At 34.2% G+C, this 19,611-nt stretch overlaps 3 protein-coding genes across 3 annotated transcripts; 2 read left to right on the top strand and 1 right to left on the bottom strand.

Moving 5' to 3' along the window:
• The first annotated feature begins 215 nt into the window (after positions 1–215).
• LOC149061324 (uncharacterized) lies at positions 216–3,686 on the top strand. Its single transcript, XM_089216229.1, has 5 exons — positions 216–427; positions 555–705; positions 1,133–1,265; positions 1,364–1,530; positions 2,013–3,686. The coding sequence occupies exons 1-5, from the start codon at positions 216–218 to the stop codon at positions 3,684–3,686; spliced, it is 2,337 nt and encodes a 778-aa protein (XP_089072355.1).
• A 2,279-nt stretch (positions 3,687–5,965) lies between these two features.
• LOC107172701 (uncharacterized) lies at positions 5,966–11,326 on the bottom strand. The gene has a single exon (XM_015522996.2). It carries the CDS (start codon positions 11,324–11,326, stop codon positions 5,966–5,968), a length of 5,361 nt encoding a protein of 1,786 aa, XP_015378482.2.
• Positions 11,327–12,103: 777 nt separating this feature from the next.
• Positions 12,104–15,735, top strand: LOC149061323 (uncharacterized). The gene is made up of 2 exons (XM_089214939.1): positions 12,104–12,213; positions 15,252–15,735. The coding sequence occupies exons 1-2, from the start codon at positions 12,104–12,106 to the stop codon at positions 15,733–15,735; spliced, it is 594 nt and encodes a 197-aa protein (XP_089071065.1).
• The last annotated feature ends 3,876 nt before the right edge of the window (positions 15,736–19,611 follow it).

Here is a 19,611-nt window from a genome sequence, read left to right as displayed (position 1 = left end):
GTCTCCAAAGTAGTGGTTGCTATTTAAGAAATTTTTATTTTACAGCGCATGCGCTGATAAAAAAAAATTAAAAATTTGAATTTATTAAAAAAATATGTATTTATAAGTCCTATATGCAGTATAAAAACCCCGAATCAAATTCAAGGTCACACGATCGAAATATTTCCTGTTACCTTTAAGGTTAGGTATAAGATTAAATTATTAGAATTTTTATTATGGAAACGTCTTCCTGTTTAAAATTGTCAAATTTACCAACGTCGTTTGTTAACAAAATTTTGGATATTTCTAGTGGAAATAACTATACACTTCGTTCAAATATACAAAATTTTGAACAATGTGACAAATGGCTAAATGAATTTTCATCGCTGACTTGTACAAATTGGATCGTAAGAAATTCCAATAAAATTAGTGAACGTTTTGTATGCAGGTAAGTACATTTTAAAGAATTAATAATGGAGGGTGTAAATGTGCAATGTATATATAAATAATAAATATATAATATACATATATGTATATAATATAATACTTAAAAGTATTGTAAATTTGTATTTCAGAAAGGATTATGTATGCCATCACAGCAGTTTCAAAAAAGTTGATAAAGAAAAAAATCTAAAAAAATCTAAAAATATGAGTTGTCCTGCTAAAGTAAGTATTAAAGTTAAAAAAACAACTACTGATACTATCAAGAAGGATAAATATGTTAAGGTAAGAATATAGATTGTGATATTATTACACAGTTTAAAAATATGTACAATAGCATATTAAAATTACTTAGTGCATTACGTGCCTGTTGATTAATTATTTGTTCTACTCTCAAATACATTGTATATTATGTAATACATACTTACATCATTGGATATTTATTATATAACCTTACTATCAATTTTAAACTGGTGTACCTAAAGTGTCTAATTTTTTTCATTAAAATATCTAAAAATGAAATGTTTGTAAAAATAATTTCAACCAAATGTTTCTTTTATTATATTACTTTACTTTTGAGTAGGTACCTAAATAAGGTATACTTATTTCTATTTTTTTTTAAAACATTTCATTATTATATATTGTATACTCTATAATGCCAACTTTAAATATTAGCACAGTGTATTATGTTATGCGTTATTCATTTGTTTAGGAAGGATTAGTGGCAGAAATTCATATATTTTTCCAACATTCCCACACCATAAATACAGCAGAAGCGTTAGGCAATCTCAGAAGTTCTGAAGACACAAGACAATTATTTGAATGTTATTTCAGTGATGGATATGGTAATTTTTCATTTTATTATTTGTTTATTTATTTGGATTGAATATCTACCTATTATTACAAACATATTATAAATTTGAATATTTATATGTTTTTATAGGTATTATAAAAGCTATTATGTACCATGAAGGCAAATTGGAACTTGAGGGTAATGAAATTGCAATAGCTAACGCATCATTAAACCCTAAGTATAGAACTGTCCAGCATTGGCACGATACATGGAGACAAAACAATTTAGGCCCAAGAATTGGCATAGGTGTTGTAGAGGTAAATAATAATTAATAATTATTAGATATTAGTTGAACTAGGAAGTCAAAACTTAATTGCACTCTTACAGAATACAGATACCTATTACCTATGGTATTTTTCTAATTGTTAAATATTTGTATGATTACATATAATAGTAACAATGAGCGCATATTTTGAAATTGTATTTAAAAATGTTATTTTTAGTCTAATATGTTATAAGTGAAATTTAATTAAATGTAAACATACAATACTCAGTACTCAAAGAGTGTCAAGTTACTTAATAAATAACCATACATATATTATATATATTTTTCTCATCATGAAAATATATATTAATAAGATGGGAATTTTATCCCTCCTTGTACTCAATTCTTTTATAATTGTCAGTGTTAGCATGTAGGAAGAAGGTTGTAGGTACTGTTATTAAATGAAATAACTAATAAGTATAAACTATTAAGATTAATCAGAATATTTATGAAATTAATATATTTTGTTTTTAGAAACTCAAATCAAAAATGTCTTCTTATGAAAATAATGGGATTAAAGTAATCATTAATGAAGATCCATTTTCAGTTGTAATTTTCACCCCTTTAATGCAACGTGCACATACTTTAGCTTATTCTAAAGACATTGTATTTGTCGATAGTACAGCATCGTGTGATGCCCATAATCATTCAATAACATTTATGCTTACACCTTGTGCTGTTGGAGCTGTTCCGTTGGCAGTTATAATTACAAAGGGTCAGTCATTTATTGATTATGAAAATGGATTTAAATTGGCTCAAAAATGTTTTGGTATTAATGGATTTGGTGGTCAACAATTTCCAAAAATATTCATCACTGATGATAGTAAGGCAGAAAGGGAGGCATTAAAAGTAGTATGGCCTCAATCTAAACAATTGCTATGTCGTTTTCATGTTTCGCAATCAATATGGAGATGGTTGTGGAATAGCGAAAATAATATTGATAAAAGTGATCGTCCAATTTTATACAATTATTTCAGCAAAATTTTGACAGCACCAACAGCTGAAATGGCAATGAGTGCTTATTTGATTGCAATTGATATTAGCAATGAGTATGTTTTGAAATATCCTAATTGGGTTAATTATCTTAATTCTTATTGGAGCCGTAAAGAAATATGGTGTCTTTCTTTTAGAAATTATGAAACCCATGGACATCAAACTAATAATTTTAGTGAGGTATGTGTTAGAATTTATAAGGATATAGTTTTGTCTCGAAATAAGGCATATAATGTAGTTTCCTTGATTGATTTCACATGCACTGTGATGGAGCAGTATTATATCCGACGCATACGAAAATTTTGTAATGGCCGATGTAATGTAGCACGCTTGTTTTTAAATACAATAAAAAGAAAAATTGGATACTTAGCAGTTGAAAATATTAAAAGCTTAGACAATAATATATTTTATGTACCTAGTGAAAAAACAGGTGAAATGTATGAAGTAAATATATCTTTAGTATGCTGTACTTGTGAGCAAGGACGTTTGGGCAGTTTCTGTAAACATCAGGGAGCTGTTTATTTTTTTTATGGACATAAGTTACCAAATATGCCACCAGTTACACCTGAAAGTAGACATTCTATGGCAATTTTGGCTTTTGGAGAAAATGCTCTACCAATATCATTTTATGCGGCTTTAGAATACCATCCTTGTAATGATCTAAATGAAAATGAAAATACATCAAATTCTAATGAATACCAAAACATACAAAAAAATTCACCTTCAATTAATACTAATGACATTTCACACAATAGGGATTCAGAAGACAAAATTAATTCACCAACAAGTGCAACTAAATTCAAAGAAATTATTGATCTTATGACAGAACATCACAACAAGTTTGGATCATCCACTGATGCACTGAACACCTATTTAAAAAAATTAACTAATGTTAAAACAAGAACTTCTTGGGAAACATTTTTATCTACCAAAGGAAAACAGATACCTCTTCGACATGTATCTAAAGCTAAAATACATGTTCAGCCAACATCAATAAGCCGCCGAAGGCTGGAAGTAACCAGAGGAAGCAAGAGACTAGCAGTAGGTCGGCCACCATCAAATGAAAAAGTTAAAAAAAATAAACGTCAGAGATGTTTACAAATGAATGTTAAAATGAATCAACCAAATGCTAAATCCCATGGAACTAGCCATTAATAATAAACCGGCAATTGTGATTATCATAGTAGGTGGCAAAAATGACAAATTCAATGTGTTCAATTATGTAATTTATTGCAATTTGCAATTATGTATTATTAACATGAAAAAAAACCATTTAAAAAATACTTTTTATTACTTTATACAGATGGTCAGTGTTTTTATTTATGTTTAAATATTAAGGTTATATTATTTAATGTATATAATTTTAACAATTCATAATAATATTGTGAACAATGGATTAAAGTAAAAGGTTACCTATCAAATTTTATAATATAATACATGAAACAAGGTACTAAAACCTTTTTCTTAACCCTCAATAACTAAACACTCTTTTAAGTTTAAATAATTTAATTATTATAATCATTTAGGTAGGTAGGTAGGTGGGTTAGGTGTCTTACAAAACCAAGATCTGTTCTTTAGCTTACATTATTATATTATTACTATTACATATTATGTATTAAATTAAATAGTAAATTACATTGTACCACCAGGCTCCTACGGGGAAGGCGGTTGGCCTAGGATGGCAAAAACTAAACCCCAGAGTATATATAACACAGTTGCACACGGAACGGATGACCTAACTAGGAATTAATGTAATAATGAGTTAAATGACAACTCGTGTTTTTACGGCGCTTGGCGCAACATACATATATTAATACACGAATATAATAAATAATGATACGATATAATAAGTACTACAATAAAGTATGTATGGGCGCCCAAATAACCAATAAGAATATAATACACAATTAAATTAAACAATAAATATGCGTCAGATACGTGAGCATACGAGTAGGTATACAAATTATTATGATCAACAACTCGATCAATATTCAATACTCAATACAAAACATAATAAATACAATCATAATAATATAATAAATTCAAGAGTGATACGACCTGATCCCGATATCACCCGGATTCGATGCTGCCAACTTACTGAATTAACCAGGTGAGTGCAATGTACAGCTGATGACGGCAACTTCTTCCGACCGATGGGAACTCCCGCGTCGGCAGTGCAATATGCAAAATTCACATATGTGAATGTTCTCCACACAGGTGGATCACCGTATACCGGTCGGACGACGCGCAGGAATACAATACTATAATGTCGACCGATCAGACCGGACTACCGGAGCCGCAGACAAATACGTTCAACGTCCAACTAATATGGATAAAAACGCACACGCGTCGAAATAGTGTAATAGTCGAATCGACGTAATACAGGCACGTTGACTTAAATATTTTAAGATCAACAAAAAAAAAGGTGACGACCAGTTGAATATGGACAACAAAAGGACGGCCGGCAATAGCACTGACGCATACGGTTGATACGAAGCAAAAAAAGACGGAAAACGCACGCACTAGTTGCAGCACCGTTTCATGCAACGGTCGCTAGAGAACAGCCCGACGGACGCTTCACGTTGGGGTGGCTAACCGAAGCTTCTAGAACAGATAGGGGAGGGGACGGTCGAGCTCGCCGAGCTATCAAGGTCCAAAGTTCGGTTGTACGACACGTCGATAACTTATATATATCTTCGTATATTTTGAACATCCTCCCCCCTTGGAAGACGTAGGGACGGCTTACAACTGGGTAGTGCATGAGTATACGACGTTGAATTTGGCCAAGTGTCTAGGTGGTCACTGATCACTGGTTGGTTATGTTGGTTGGAGAAGCAGTCGATCTGTATTTACAAAAGTGGAACTTGGGATTGACACAATGTTAAAAAAAAAAAAAAAAAAAAAAAAAAGAAAAACAAACAAACAAACAAATTATAATTCCTTCACATGGAGGCTGAGTATAAAATATACAAACGAGGGATAGAAAAAAAAAAGACATAATAATAATAATATGTAAGTACATAAATTAGATTTAAATATGAAAATAACAAATGTAAAATAAAAATAATAAATAGTAATATAATTAAAGTATCTCATAATCCTAGGCCACCCAGGTAGAAATATTCTCTCTCTTTTTTTTAAATAGTAAATATATATATATATAAGAAATGGGTACATAAGCTGTAACAATGGGACATACACACATCATAAATATAATACATTTTTTTTTTTTTTAATACAGCAAATAATAATGACATAATAGGGTATATTATAATACATGGTTTGCATGAGATTTAATCACCGTGCCTCCCGACAAGCCTAGGGTACATTTAATGGTTCGAGCAATAGTTATTTAATATAATGGAAAATAATAATTGACAGCTAGCAACATAATATGACGCACCGCGGGCCACACGGTGGGGTGGATCAGGGAGTTAAGCGCTTGGTAGTTTCACAATTTTTACGACAGGGCGTGTAAAGTTTCCTGTAGCGGAACGCAAACGAACTACGCGCACTACACCGTCCGCTCCCGGGAACACTTCTTGAACTCGCGCCATGCGCCATCGCAAGGGGGGAACGTTAGGTTCCTTAACTATAACCATATCATCAACAGAAACGTTAGGCGTTTCGTTGGTCCAACGATTTCGAGTTTGCAAGGTATTTAAATACTCGTCACGCCAGCGGCGCCAAAATGATTGCGCACATTGATTTATGAGTTTCCACCGTTGAACTAAAGGGCGCGCCGTGTCCTCTATGGGCACTTCGGGGATTGAGAGTAGCGGACGGCCAATTAAAAAATGTCCCGGCGTGAGACAGTCGTATTCAGCTGGGTCAGACGAAAGTTGTACCAAGGGACGCGAATTGAGGATAGCCTCTATACGACACAATACAGTACACAATTCCTCAAGCGAGAAGGTATGCTCCCCCATTATACGGACCAATAACTGTTTAGCGGAACGCACGGCCGCTTCCCATAATCCCCCAAAATGGGGCGCACCGGGTGGATTAAAATGCCACGTACAGTGAAACTGGGAAGTGAGACTGTCTTTACAACCAGGGGCATTAACAAGCTCACGCAACTGATTAGACGCCCCGACAAAATTTGTACCACAGTCCGTGTAAATATCATTAGGAAGTCCCCGACGTGCTACAAATCGTTGTAGTGCTGCCAAAAATGCGTCAGTCGTCAGATCAGACACATATTCAAGGTGCACAGCCTTTACCGTGAAACAAACGAAAACTGCAATGTAAACTTTGAATTGGCGAGCTTTACGAAGACGATGTTCAGTCATTACAAGAGGACCGGCGAAGTCAATCCCGACACGCGAAAACGGATGACATTCGGACACCCGAGAAGTGGGTAAATCTGACATAATAGGCTGCGGATTGCTTGACGCTAAACGGACGCACGTGACACACTTGCAAAGGACGGACCTAATAAGAGTATTGAGTGATAGTATCCAATAGCTGCGGTTAATGAGAGAGGTTAAGATTCTTGGTCCTCCGTGACCAGTTACACCATGCCAGTGGCGGACCAGTAGAATGGATAAATGCGGTGACTTTCCTAATAAAATAGGGTGTTTTTGCGCCTCAGACAAATCAGCGTTTGACAAACGGCCACCTACACAAATAAGCCCTCGTTGATCTATAAATGGGCGGAGACGCGCCACAGGTTTAACACTGATTGGATGATTGTGTACCAGAGCATGAAATATTTTGCCGAACGTGACCCTTTGAGAACATTTAGCTACGACCACAGCTGCGTGGTCCAATTCAGACCGAGTTAAATATGAAGATCTATGTATCTGACGTCTACAGACATGAATAAAACGATACATATACGCGACAATACGGAGCATACGAGCATAGGAAGAAAAGCGAGCATACCATTCCGGTTCACGAGGTTCACTCGTGTTGGTTACTAACGTCACTGGCAATTGAGATTTCAATTCTGGTAACATTTCGACATTGATGTCTGAACTTAACGTCGGCACATCGAGAACATCTTGGTACAGAATTTCAGGTCCATCCCAGTACAACTTGTGATTGAACAATTCCGTAGGAAAAACCCCTCGCGACGCGCAATCTGCAGGGTTTTTGGCTGACGATATATAACCCCAATGGCAATCTGGTATCAACGTTTTCACCTTGTGTATGCGGTTTGAGACAAAAACCTTGAATTTTTCATGTGGTACCTTCAGCCAACTTAAAACAGTAGTTGAATCTGACCACGCGTACATTTTTACAATCCGAACTTTAAGATTCAATGTGGTTTGAACTCGAACCATCCATCGAGCTAGTAACACGGCCGCACAGAGTTCCAAACGTGGAATCGTCGACGCCTTAATAGGAGCCATTTTGGTCTTGGCACCTAACAATGAAATGACCGGCGGTCCGGAGTGATTAAATAATCTCAAATATACGACAGCGGAATATCCCCTTTCGGACGCGTCACAGAAACCGCACAAATGACACTGGACGTCAAGTTGGGTACCGACGAAACGGGGAATAGATACTTGCTGCAAAACCGGAAGATCCGCCACGAATTTGTCCCAAATGTCAACTATATCGGCGGGCAACGGATCGTCCCATGAAATACCTAGTTGCCACACGCGCTGCATCAAGTGCTTTGCAAAGAATATCACTGGAGCTAACAGACCAAGCGGGTCGAATATACGGGCAATCAAGGACAACATGCCCCGCTTAGTTGTAATTAATCGTTCTGACTGAACAATGTACGAAAACGTGTCATCCCGTTGTGACCACTGAATGCCTAAGACCTTTGAACCACTATTAGCATCATCATCAAACGACAACAACCCGCAGGCTCTATCTTCTGGTGGCACTTTATCTAAGATCGCGAGGGTATTGCTCGACCACTTTTTTAATGTCATTCCTGCCCGTTGTAGAACGTTTATTAAACCAGTTTGAAGTGCGACTGCTTCCTCCACAGTGTCTCCACCCACACAGATATCGTCGACGTACGTGCTAAACATCAATGCGTCACGGACAGCAGGAAGATCCACACAATCGGATTCGGCGATGTGTCTAAGTACCCGTATAGCCAAGAAAGGGGCACAATTCACCCCGTAGGTTACAGTATTTAATTCGTAAGCCTTGAGTTCATCCTGCGGGGATGCACGCCACAAAATGTGCTGATAACAACGATGTTCGGGATTCAACAGAATCTGTCGGTACATTTTATTAATGTCCGCGGTAAAGGCATGACGCGGTAGACGGAACAGCAGGAGCACATCAATAACGTCTCGCTGTAGTTTCGGGCCTGCGAATAAACATTGATTTAAAGAGGTGCTTGAAAACGACTGGGCGGATGCGTCGAATACGACACGAATTTTTGCTTGTGGGTCGGAAGACTTGAATACGGCGTGGTGAGGTATAAAATATGAACCTTCAGAGGGAGCGGTAGACATGTGTCCTAAAGACAAGTATTCGTCCATAAAATGACAATATGCTTCACGAAGCCGGCTGTCCGACGTAAGCTTTCGCTCGAGAGACTCAAAACGTTTGAGAGCGACAGCGCGTGACCCGGAAAATGTGTTGTCCGCAACCGACTGGCGGAACAACAGAGGCACTACAAAACGTCCGGATTCATCACGTGAAAAATTATCACGAAAAATCGTTTCACACCGTCCGTCAGTTGTGAAGGTTTCAGGGGCAGCTTCTGGTTCCTCAACTCGCCAAAACTTATCCATTAAACATTCAATTGAGGAAACCATTGAGATGACATGTGAAGTTGGTACATAGCTATTTGAAGCCGGAACGGGACCTATTATAATCCAGCCAAACACAGAGCCGAATGCCACGGGGTATGAATCACCTACTGAGACCCGCTTGCCATTCAAGATACGCGCAAAAATGTCGGCCCCAAGTAACAAATCTATATTACTAGTTACTGCAAATGAGGGGTCGGCAAGAGCTAAATTGTTGTATTTTTCTCTTACCTGATTGGATATCGGCTGGCTAGGCATTTGCGCTGTGATTGTGGGGAGCACCCACGCCGAAAACTTAATGACTGGATCGTCAGAAAATCGAGGCCGAATGTCACAGGTGACTAGTCCTTCAACGCGTGGCACTGACGTACCAGATAGACCAGAAATAGGGGCGGTCCAACGAGTTACTCGTAATCCCAGTTGGGAGGAACAGTCGGCGGTGATCGCGCTAATCTGCGAAGCAGAATCAACTAGAGCACGTACGGTGTGTAACACACCTCCGCAGTCACGAATGTGGACTAACACGGTCCCTAAAATGACGGACGATGACTGCTGAGAACCACTGCCGACGCAAGACGACTGCGCGGGAAGGGCGTCGCGTGACTGCCGATTGTCGGGCGTTGGACTGTGACTCCTCGCCATAGCAACTGTAACGACCTGATGTAACAACGGGTGGTGTCGGCGAGAGCACTTGTCACAATTTACCGGTGACTTGCAATCTGGAGACCAATGACCAACGCGCAAGCAACGAAAACAACATCGATTTTCACGGGCCCAATTTTCACGGGTTTCTACGGACCAACCGATAAATTTCTGACACGAAGTCACAACATGGGAGCCCTTACAAATAGAATATGATCCCTTTGGCTTTGACGACGCTGCACTAGACACTAACGATGTTGATTGTGGCCGCTTAGAATGATTAAAGCCGGGCACGGAAGGTTTCGAAGTGTACGATTGTTTTGGTGGCACTGAGAGCTTTACTGCTTTGCGTGCCGCATCGTTTGGCACACACTCAAGTACGTTGACACGGGATTTAACGAACGATAACAGATCACTAACGGTTGGAAACCTACTCGACAATTGAGCTTCAAAAAGCTTGATCGTGTACGACGGCAAACAGCGCGACGCGACCGAAAATAAAATAAAATCACCGAGGTTCGGGAGGTTCATTGAATTGAGAACTGAGATTCCCTCGTCAAAAACCAATAGAAAGTTATTTAGTTCGAACAATGTTTCGTTCGATGATTTCGGTGCCGATAACAATTTGTCTATGAGCGACGAAGCTACTAAACGTGGTCTGTCAAAACGCGCCGATAATGTGGACCACGCAAGTGCGTAATTATCTGCGCATACCGGTATGCCTGAAATTGCTTCTAACGCTTTATCCCTCAAACAACCGGTTAAATAATAAAATTTATCTATATCCGTAATATTAGGGTCCCGATCAACCATGGACACGAAGTGATCACGAAACATCAACCATTTAAATATATCACCGTAATAGATAGGCAATGGCATCTCCGGCAACCGGGATGGTTTTGAGTACGACATATTTCGAGGAACAGAAATGGTACGATCGCCGCTACTTGTTTTATTACGTTCAATTATCGTTGTCGGATTACGCGCCGCCTCGCTAACAATAGGTTTAATATTACCTTTTGAGTCGTCATTGGGGTGTAACTTATTCACAGATTCTTGGCTCGCGACGGATGTCAACGAATCTCGACGACTAGACACATCAAAACTACGATCTGACCTGTGTCGATTGAGGATCGCACGGGAAACCGAGATCAAATCGCGAAGCTCTGCGACTTGATCAATGGGATACTCTTGTTCCCGACCTAAGTATATCAAACTATCGAGCAGCGCGTCGTTGTCGAAAGTAAATTTCGACCATACGTCATCGATTTCACCAATAAGAAGTGATAACTGGTCCACTAGGCTTGGGTCCTGATCACAACGCAATGCGAGGTCGTGCATCGCACGAATACGCTTAATACTCTCATCTCGTTTTAAACCGGCCTTTATACGAGTGCGCTCAACACTTACCTGGTCCTGCATTGCTCAACGCCAACGCTTACCTCACCAATAAACCGACAATCGTATGCCCGCGACCCGTCACACTAAAAACAATCGGCCGTACCGTTGTACAAAAGTTACAATAAGAATTTAAATTAACCGTAAAACTAACCACGCTCTGCTACCAAAAATGTACCACCAGGCTCCTACGGGGAAGGCGGTTGGCCTAGGATGGCAAAAACTAAACCCCAGAGTATATATAACACAGTTGCACACGGAACGGATGACCTAACTAGGAATTAATGTAATAATGAGTTAAATGACAACTCGTGTTTTTACGGCGCTTGGCGCAACATACATATATTAATACACGAATATAATAAATAATGATACGATATAATAAGTACTACAATAAAGTATGTATGGGCGCCCAAATAACCAATAAGAATATAATACACAATTAAATTAAACAATAAATATGCGTCAGATACGTGAGCATACGAGTAGGTATACAAATTATTATGATCAACAACTCGATCAATATTCAATACTCAATACAAAACATAATAAATACAATCATAATAATATAATAAATTCAAGAGTGATACGACCTGATCCCGATATCACCCGGATTCGATGCTGCCAACTTACTGAATTAACCAGGTGAGTGCAATGTACAGCTGATGACGGCAACTTCTTCCGACCGATGGGAACTCCCGCGTCGGCAGTGCAATATGCAAAATTCACATATGTGAATGTTCTCCACACAGGTGGATCACCGTATACCGGTCGGACGACGCGCAGGAATACAATACTATAATGTCGACCGATCAGACCGGACTACCGGAGCCGCAGACAAATACGTTCAACGTCCAACTAATATGGATAAAAACGCACACGCGTCGAAATAGTGTAATAGTCGAATCGACGTAATACAGGCACGTTGACTTAAATATTTTAAGATCAACAAAAAAAAAGGTGACGACCAGTTGAATATGGACAACAAAAGGACGGCCGGCAATAGCACTGACGCATACGGTTGATACGAAGCAAAAAAAGACGGAAAACGCACGCACTAGTTGCAGCACCGTTTCATGCAACGGTCGCTAGAGAACAGCCCGACGGACGCTTCACGTTGGGGTGGCTAACCGAAGCTTCTAGAACAGATAGGGGAGGGGACGGTCGAGCTCGCCGAGCTATCAAGGTCCAAAGTTCGGTTGTACGACACGTCGATAACTTATATATATCTTCGTATATTTTGAACATACATTATAATTCATACATGGATAACTTGTTGGATATCACTGTGTATCATGGGACTAAATAAAGGTGTTATTAGTAAGTATGTACTATGCATGAATCCAAGATGAATTAAATATTAATTGTTGTATAATATTAATACTTTTTTGTGTACCACATACTGAGAGTTGGTAGGTACTCTATAGGATCTAGAATTTCAAAATAAGAGGTTAATAATAATATTTGCTTCCTAAAACACTAAGTACCTTGTATAATTTTACTACTCAGTACTATAGATATTATTACACAAATATAAATTATTATTATTATTGTGTAAAATGACCAAGTGCAGCTAAAAAAGTAAAATGTATCATATTATATATTATATTATTATATATTATTGATAATAGTTTTGTTATCAAAATATCAGAGGCGAAAGGCGCGGTAAAAAAAAATATTTTGAACTGGCCAATGAAATTGTTTTATTTTATACCTAGTGCCGAGACCATGTACACTTTGGTAATATGCAGCCCGGTGTGTCAATAGAGAGTGTGTAGTGTCACGATAGAATAATTAAATTATTACGATTATAATAAAATACCAAAATAGACAGAAACGCCGACAATCCACGACGGTTCAGAGCCCAATGTTCATTCTTGGGATTATGAGATAAGAAATAATCTAAATCGTATATTCGTATAGCATATTATTGTAATATTATAATATTATTTTGAATTTTCTTATTTAATATTTATTTTCATATAATTAAATTGGTAAATTGTCGGTCTTCGAGACCGTCTAAATTGGGAGGTTCGAAAATTTTTTTAAATTAAATGTATTACTGTAATAAGTAATCATCGTATTTTTATCATTTCAATTTTGATTTGAAGAAAATTAACTTTATTTTATTATATCATACAATTTTAAGCCGACAGTTATATATTTAATTAAGACAGCCCGCGCCATTAAGTAACAACGTAAAGATGTAACCTATTACAACAATATTATATATTTCACTTTTTCCGTAAAATTGCTATTATTGAACGTCCTATTTAATTGCTATTTCTATTAACTTAAGCTAATACACATTAATGTTCTAAACATTCTACTTTTGAATCAATTTGTTATGATAGGAGTGATAGGACATTAAGTTACCACGTAAATATGTAACTTACATTTTTTTTTTGTAATTTATTCTTCAAAATACAATAAATAAAAATAATACAAATATAATTATAATTATAATGATTACAAAAAGTACTAAATAAATAGTTTTACAATTTTAATTATTTTTCAAAATGCTTAGTTTATTTTGGGATTTTTCTGCTCTATTTTTTTAAATATTTTTTGATTTCCAGTTAAAATCTCGAAGAAGTTTACAATTAATAAGATAGTTTTGTTATCAAAATATCAGAGGCGAAAGGCGCGGTAAAAAAAAAATATTTTGAACTGGCCAATGATATTGTTTTATTTTATACCTAGTGCCGAGACCATGTACACTTTGGTAATATGCCACCGGGCTATTAATTAACTTGTTTCCATTGTGCCCATTGACGTGGGCTATCTATGTATACCTATTTAATCAATGCTTATACATATAATAGAAAGACTTGACAAATTAAATAACTTTTATTCTGACCAATATTCTTTTAATATTATGATTTATTGACTTGTGCTACATGTATAAAATATTTATTTTTTTAATAATTAAATTAATTTACAATCGTACATCTAATTGAACATTTTGTTAAAAAATTCAAAATATCCAATTTCTAAAATGTCGATTATAAAATCATTTACAATAAGTAAAATGGTTTACTTTGATTATTTTTTTAAAATTCCAAATTTTTTAATAACAATGATTTGAAAAGAAATTTGTTTTTTTAAATAATTTGATTTCAACAAGTACCTACCTATTTAAATTATCATAAAATATTTTAGAGTTTATGCTCTTAAATTTTTTGAATTTAAAATATTTTTTATAGCTGTATCAAATTTACCCAACAAAAATAATAATATTTCTATTTTTTTAGTTTTTTTTTTTTTACAAATATTAATAAAATTTTATTTGTTGGGTCAAAAGGCGGGAAAATTTAATACAAGGCTCTTGATATATTGTCACATTAGAAGTGGAAAAATATTAAAAATACATATGCACAATTTTTTTTTTTTATAGTTAAATTGAGTTAAATTTTGTATGAAATGACAAAAAATTATGAAAAAAACAAAATTTATTAAATTCAGATCTTTCTGTTTCACGGTGTATTCTGTTTATGCTCATAAAATTATAAACTAAGTGATTAAACTAATTGTTATATTTCATATAATTATTTTAATTACCTATTTATATTACTTTAACTTTGTTTATTAGTACCTAATATACATATAAAGTAGGAATTTAATATTTTCAAATTTGTAAATTCGTACATCTATACATTTTTTATCTATTGTAATTTTTTTAAACAATTCGTTTATTTTAATAATAATAATATTTATATAATAATACCTATATTATAATAAATTACATTAGAATACAAATTTTTCTAAAATTCTAAATATTAGGAAATTAAAATATTTAAAACACGAAGTATTATTTAATTGCATTAAAAATGATAATATGCGAATATAAACCATTCAATATAAATATATTTTAAATAATTCATTTATTTAAACATAAATTATACCTATAGAAGAATTATATTTGTAATTTTAATTTATTCTATTTTAGATATATTGTGACCGGAGAATCATTTCGCTCATTATCATTTTCGTTTCCAATTTCTAATAGCTACATACGCAAAATTGTCAAAGAAACACTGGAAGCTCTGAAAGTCAGACTTATACCAATATTTCTACCCAATACTAATACGGTTGATTTTAAGGCTAAGTCTGAGGAATTTTGGACAAAATGTAATTTTCCTAATTGTATCCTTGCAATTGACGGAAAACACGTCCGTGTACGTTGCCCAAGTAATACAGGATCCTTGTACTACAACTATAAAGACTATTTCTCAATAGTGTTATTAGCAATGGTAGATGCTAATAACAAATTTGTGGCAGTTGACGTTGGATCTTACGGGAGAGGAGGCGATAGTGGTATTTTCTTAAAATCTGATTTGGGCAAAAAAGTTTTGAATGGTGCATTTGCGTGGAGATGCAAATGCATTGCCTGGTTCAGATACTGTACTACCTTACGTTATCATAGGAGATGAGGCGTTTAGATTACATACACACATCATGAAGCCATACACAAGAAAATCAGCTAAAGACGATGTTTCAAAAGCAGTATTTAATTACCGACTAAGGCTCGTTTCACACTTATACGGTTCGATTCGGTTCGGTGCGTATTCGATTCGTTTTCGGTAGCCGCTGGAAAAGTGTGAAACGGTGATACGGTGAGTGTTCGGTACCTAATAGATAACTGATAGAACCGAAAGCTCCCTCGACACGAATCGGTTTCGTTCGGTTTCAATTCGGGTCCAGAGTTCACAAAAGCAATTGGTCGTTTACACACTTACGGTCTAGTTTCGGTTCGGTAACGTTTACGGCAAGAGAAAATATTATTTCATTTTCATTTTCTCATTTTGAATTTTGTAATTTACATTTGACAATGTCTGATTCACTTGACATTGATATTGAGCGGCTGATTACATCAGTCCAATCACGTGTAGTGCTGTGGGACAAAACAAGTGGAAAGTATAAAGATAAATTTAAAACGCTGGAAGCATGGAAAGCGTTTGTACGGAAATCATAGACGGCTACGAAGATTTTGACGACTCTAAAAAAAATTATATCGGTACGTAGGTATTGCATATTTTATTTCCGTCGAATATTAAGATTATTTAAAATATTTTATGAGTCCTTTCCAAATTTATAATTAAATTGGATTTACTGATTTTAGTATATGCTATTTTTGGCATGTTACATTATAAATAATTGTTCTATATATTTAACTGTTTTTCTGCAAAATAAAAACATTATTTTTTGGGAAACCCTTAAAACTAATATCTTATAATAATATTTATCCTACTTATACGAAAAATAATTGTATTAATAGTTTGATTTATAAATAATTATAATTTGTATCATTAACTACTAAAGTACTATGCCCGTACTATATGCTACAAAGTAGTATAAGCTACTATGTAGTTATTTCTTATTAGTTATTATTTTATTAATATAATTTAATTTTTAAATATCCATATTAATATTTTTAATAGTTTAATTTTAAATTTTAATACAATAATAAATTGATAACCGTATAGGCAAATGTGAAATGACAGATTTCCTTATCTATTTTTTAAAATGGTTTTTTTTGCATAGTATATTTTAATTTTTAAGTGTAAATACAATTTTTAATTTTTTTAAAAATTTGGTTTCCGAAAACTGGTTTTTTTTGGAAATGTATTATTTTAATATTCTCTAATGTTTCCAATTTTCCGAGGGTTTGGGAAGAAACTGGTTTTTTCCAGCATTTTGGTCCCTAGTGAAATGAATAAATACAATATTATATTTTAGGTATATCATTAAATTTTTATTATAACATAATTAAACATATTTAGATTTTTGAAAACTGCTAAGTGACTAAACCATTCTCAGGCATGAAGTAATTACTGAGTACATCTCTTATATTTTTGGCCGAGGCTGTTGCCTGATTTCTTCTCATTTCCCCTAGGTGATTTCCTGGGTCACTTTCAAGTCCTGCAATAGACAACATAATGCCATAAAATAGAAATAACAAAAACTATGCTAGGCATGATAAATTCTACTATGTACAATCACATAAACAATGATACTGAAAATAGTATTGAATTTGTTGATGACTGAGAAATATATATTTAATAAACATGTTTTACCTACTCAGCTAAATTAAGTAAATCCATGTGTATTATGTTTAAAATTGTTATATTCAATTTGTTGAAGAAGGTTATTTATTTTTTATTTTTGTTATATATTGTATTAATTTTATGTTTTAAATATTTATAAATATACCTAATATAATACCTATAACAATATTATTATTATTATATAATATATGGTAATATACTAATATATACATTATTGTTCACTTATGTGAAGTTGTAGAATTTGAATACTATAATGGTTGGAAAGTGGAATGTTAAAGATCAAATTTTAATCACTTTTCTTAAATTAAGATTAAATTTGGTCAACAAAGATCTAGCTATTAGATTCAATACAAGTGAATCAACCGTTAGTAATATTATTCTGACATTTATAATCTTTCTTCATGAAATATTATTCAATAAAGTGATGGAAACTGTGCCTAATAATTAGTAATTAAATTAAATTAAATTAATAATTTCATTATTAAGGTGGATCTAATAATATAAAAGTAATTTAAATCAATCTAAATTTAAAAGATTTTTTTAATTAGGTATTTGTATTACCTCAACATGATTAATTTTTTATTTCATGCTTGAATGAACACTACCAGTTAAAACGCCCAGAACAAAATTACAGGTAAGAACATTACCACTTTCAAAATGATTCTCCCCTTTGGCCAAAAGTTTAGGATCGTTAATAAATTCAACTATTCTATGGAACTTGAAAGCAGAAGACATTTTCGCTCGGTTATACCTTATGAAACGAGAAAATATATAATTTAAAAACGTGTTCTAATCAACAAGATAGACAAAATGACTAAGAAAGTTTTTTTAAGAACTAAAATATATGTTTAAAGTGTAGGTTCAAAGTTGCCGTGCATATCTTATGTGGAAATTTGTGACAGTTTGTTTTTAACAGTTTGTTTGGAACCATGCATGTTATCATAGCAAGTGACGTTACACTATTTAGGTCTTATAAACTGAATAATGATTACAGAAAATAAAATACCCATAGATCTCCCGGAGTTATGATAAGGAATGTGATAATAAAAAAATTAAAAAGTACCTACTTGTCTTCTTATCTATCTCAGTGTAATTATCACATCTACATTTCTACAATCTCGTAATGCATCACTAGTTTTTAAAAGTGTATAGATTATTCTTATTATCGTATTTGTTATTACACAAACTGTGCAGTTTACACATATTTTCGTATATGCTAATTCTGCATTAGGAAAATAGGCGTTGTGTAACGTTTATATTAAGTTTTTTTTTTGGAACGATCTTTTGGGTAAAAGTACGACTTTTTAGAATTTTTCTCCCATTTTTCGGATTATCAAGTTTGGCAGCACTGTCTGATCCTCCTGGCAGTGATGCCATTGCTCATGAAAGTGGTTGGATAACTACTGATAATTTTATACATTATCTGAATTATTTTATTAAGTACGCTAAGCCCAGTGAAAATAATAAAACACTTAATCTTATTTAATCATTCATTAGAAGCTATAACTTCATGTAGGGATCACTTCATAACTATGTTGGGGTTTCCACCACACACTACTCATTGTCTACAGCCACTAGATGTAGCCATTTTTGGACCTATAAAAACTTTTTACAGTTAGACTTGTGAAAGTTGTATGATAAATCATCCTGGTTTTGTGATTTTGGAAACAAATATAGTATCATTTTTTGGTGAAGCTTATATTAAAGGAACAAACATGCATAATGCAATTAGTGGATTTAAATCTTGTGGAATAGAACCGTTTGATCCAAATATATTTCAAGAACACGATTTTGCTGCATCGACCACTACTGATTTACCCTTAGTAATTGATAATAACATTAATGTTGATCCAAGTCTTACACTTTAGACTTATCCAACTATACCTTAAACAATAAATCATGCTACTATGTGCTAACCTAATCCTAGTACTGCAGATAGATTAGAAATATATGATGTGATTTAAACTCCTACAACAAGTAATAATTTGCAAAATATACTTTCAGAACTGTCAAAAGCTACTAGGAAAATAACAAGAAAACCTAGACCTAAATTGCCATCAATTATATTAACATGTATTCCTGTTAAAAATTATCTTGTACAAAAATTAAAAGCCAAAAATGACCTAGTTAAATAAAAGGAAGAAAGAAAACGCAAAAGAATTGGAAAAAAAGGTCAAGTTAATAAACCAAACTGTATTAAAAAAAGAGACAGAAATCGGTTTAAAAAAAACTATTTGTTTA

Source organism: Diuraphis noxia, unplaced genomic scaffold (genome assembly GCF_037042655.1).
Source record: "Diuraphis noxia isolate RWA-SAM2 unplaced genomic scaffold, SU_Dnox_SAM2 contig0001, whole genome shotgun sequence".
NCBI lineage: Eukaryota > Metazoa > Arthropoda > Insecta > Hemiptera > Aphididae > Diuraphis > Diuraphis noxia.
The sequence above is the reverse complement of the archived record's forward strand: the minus strand, read 5'-3'. Positions and strand labels throughout refer to the sequence as shown.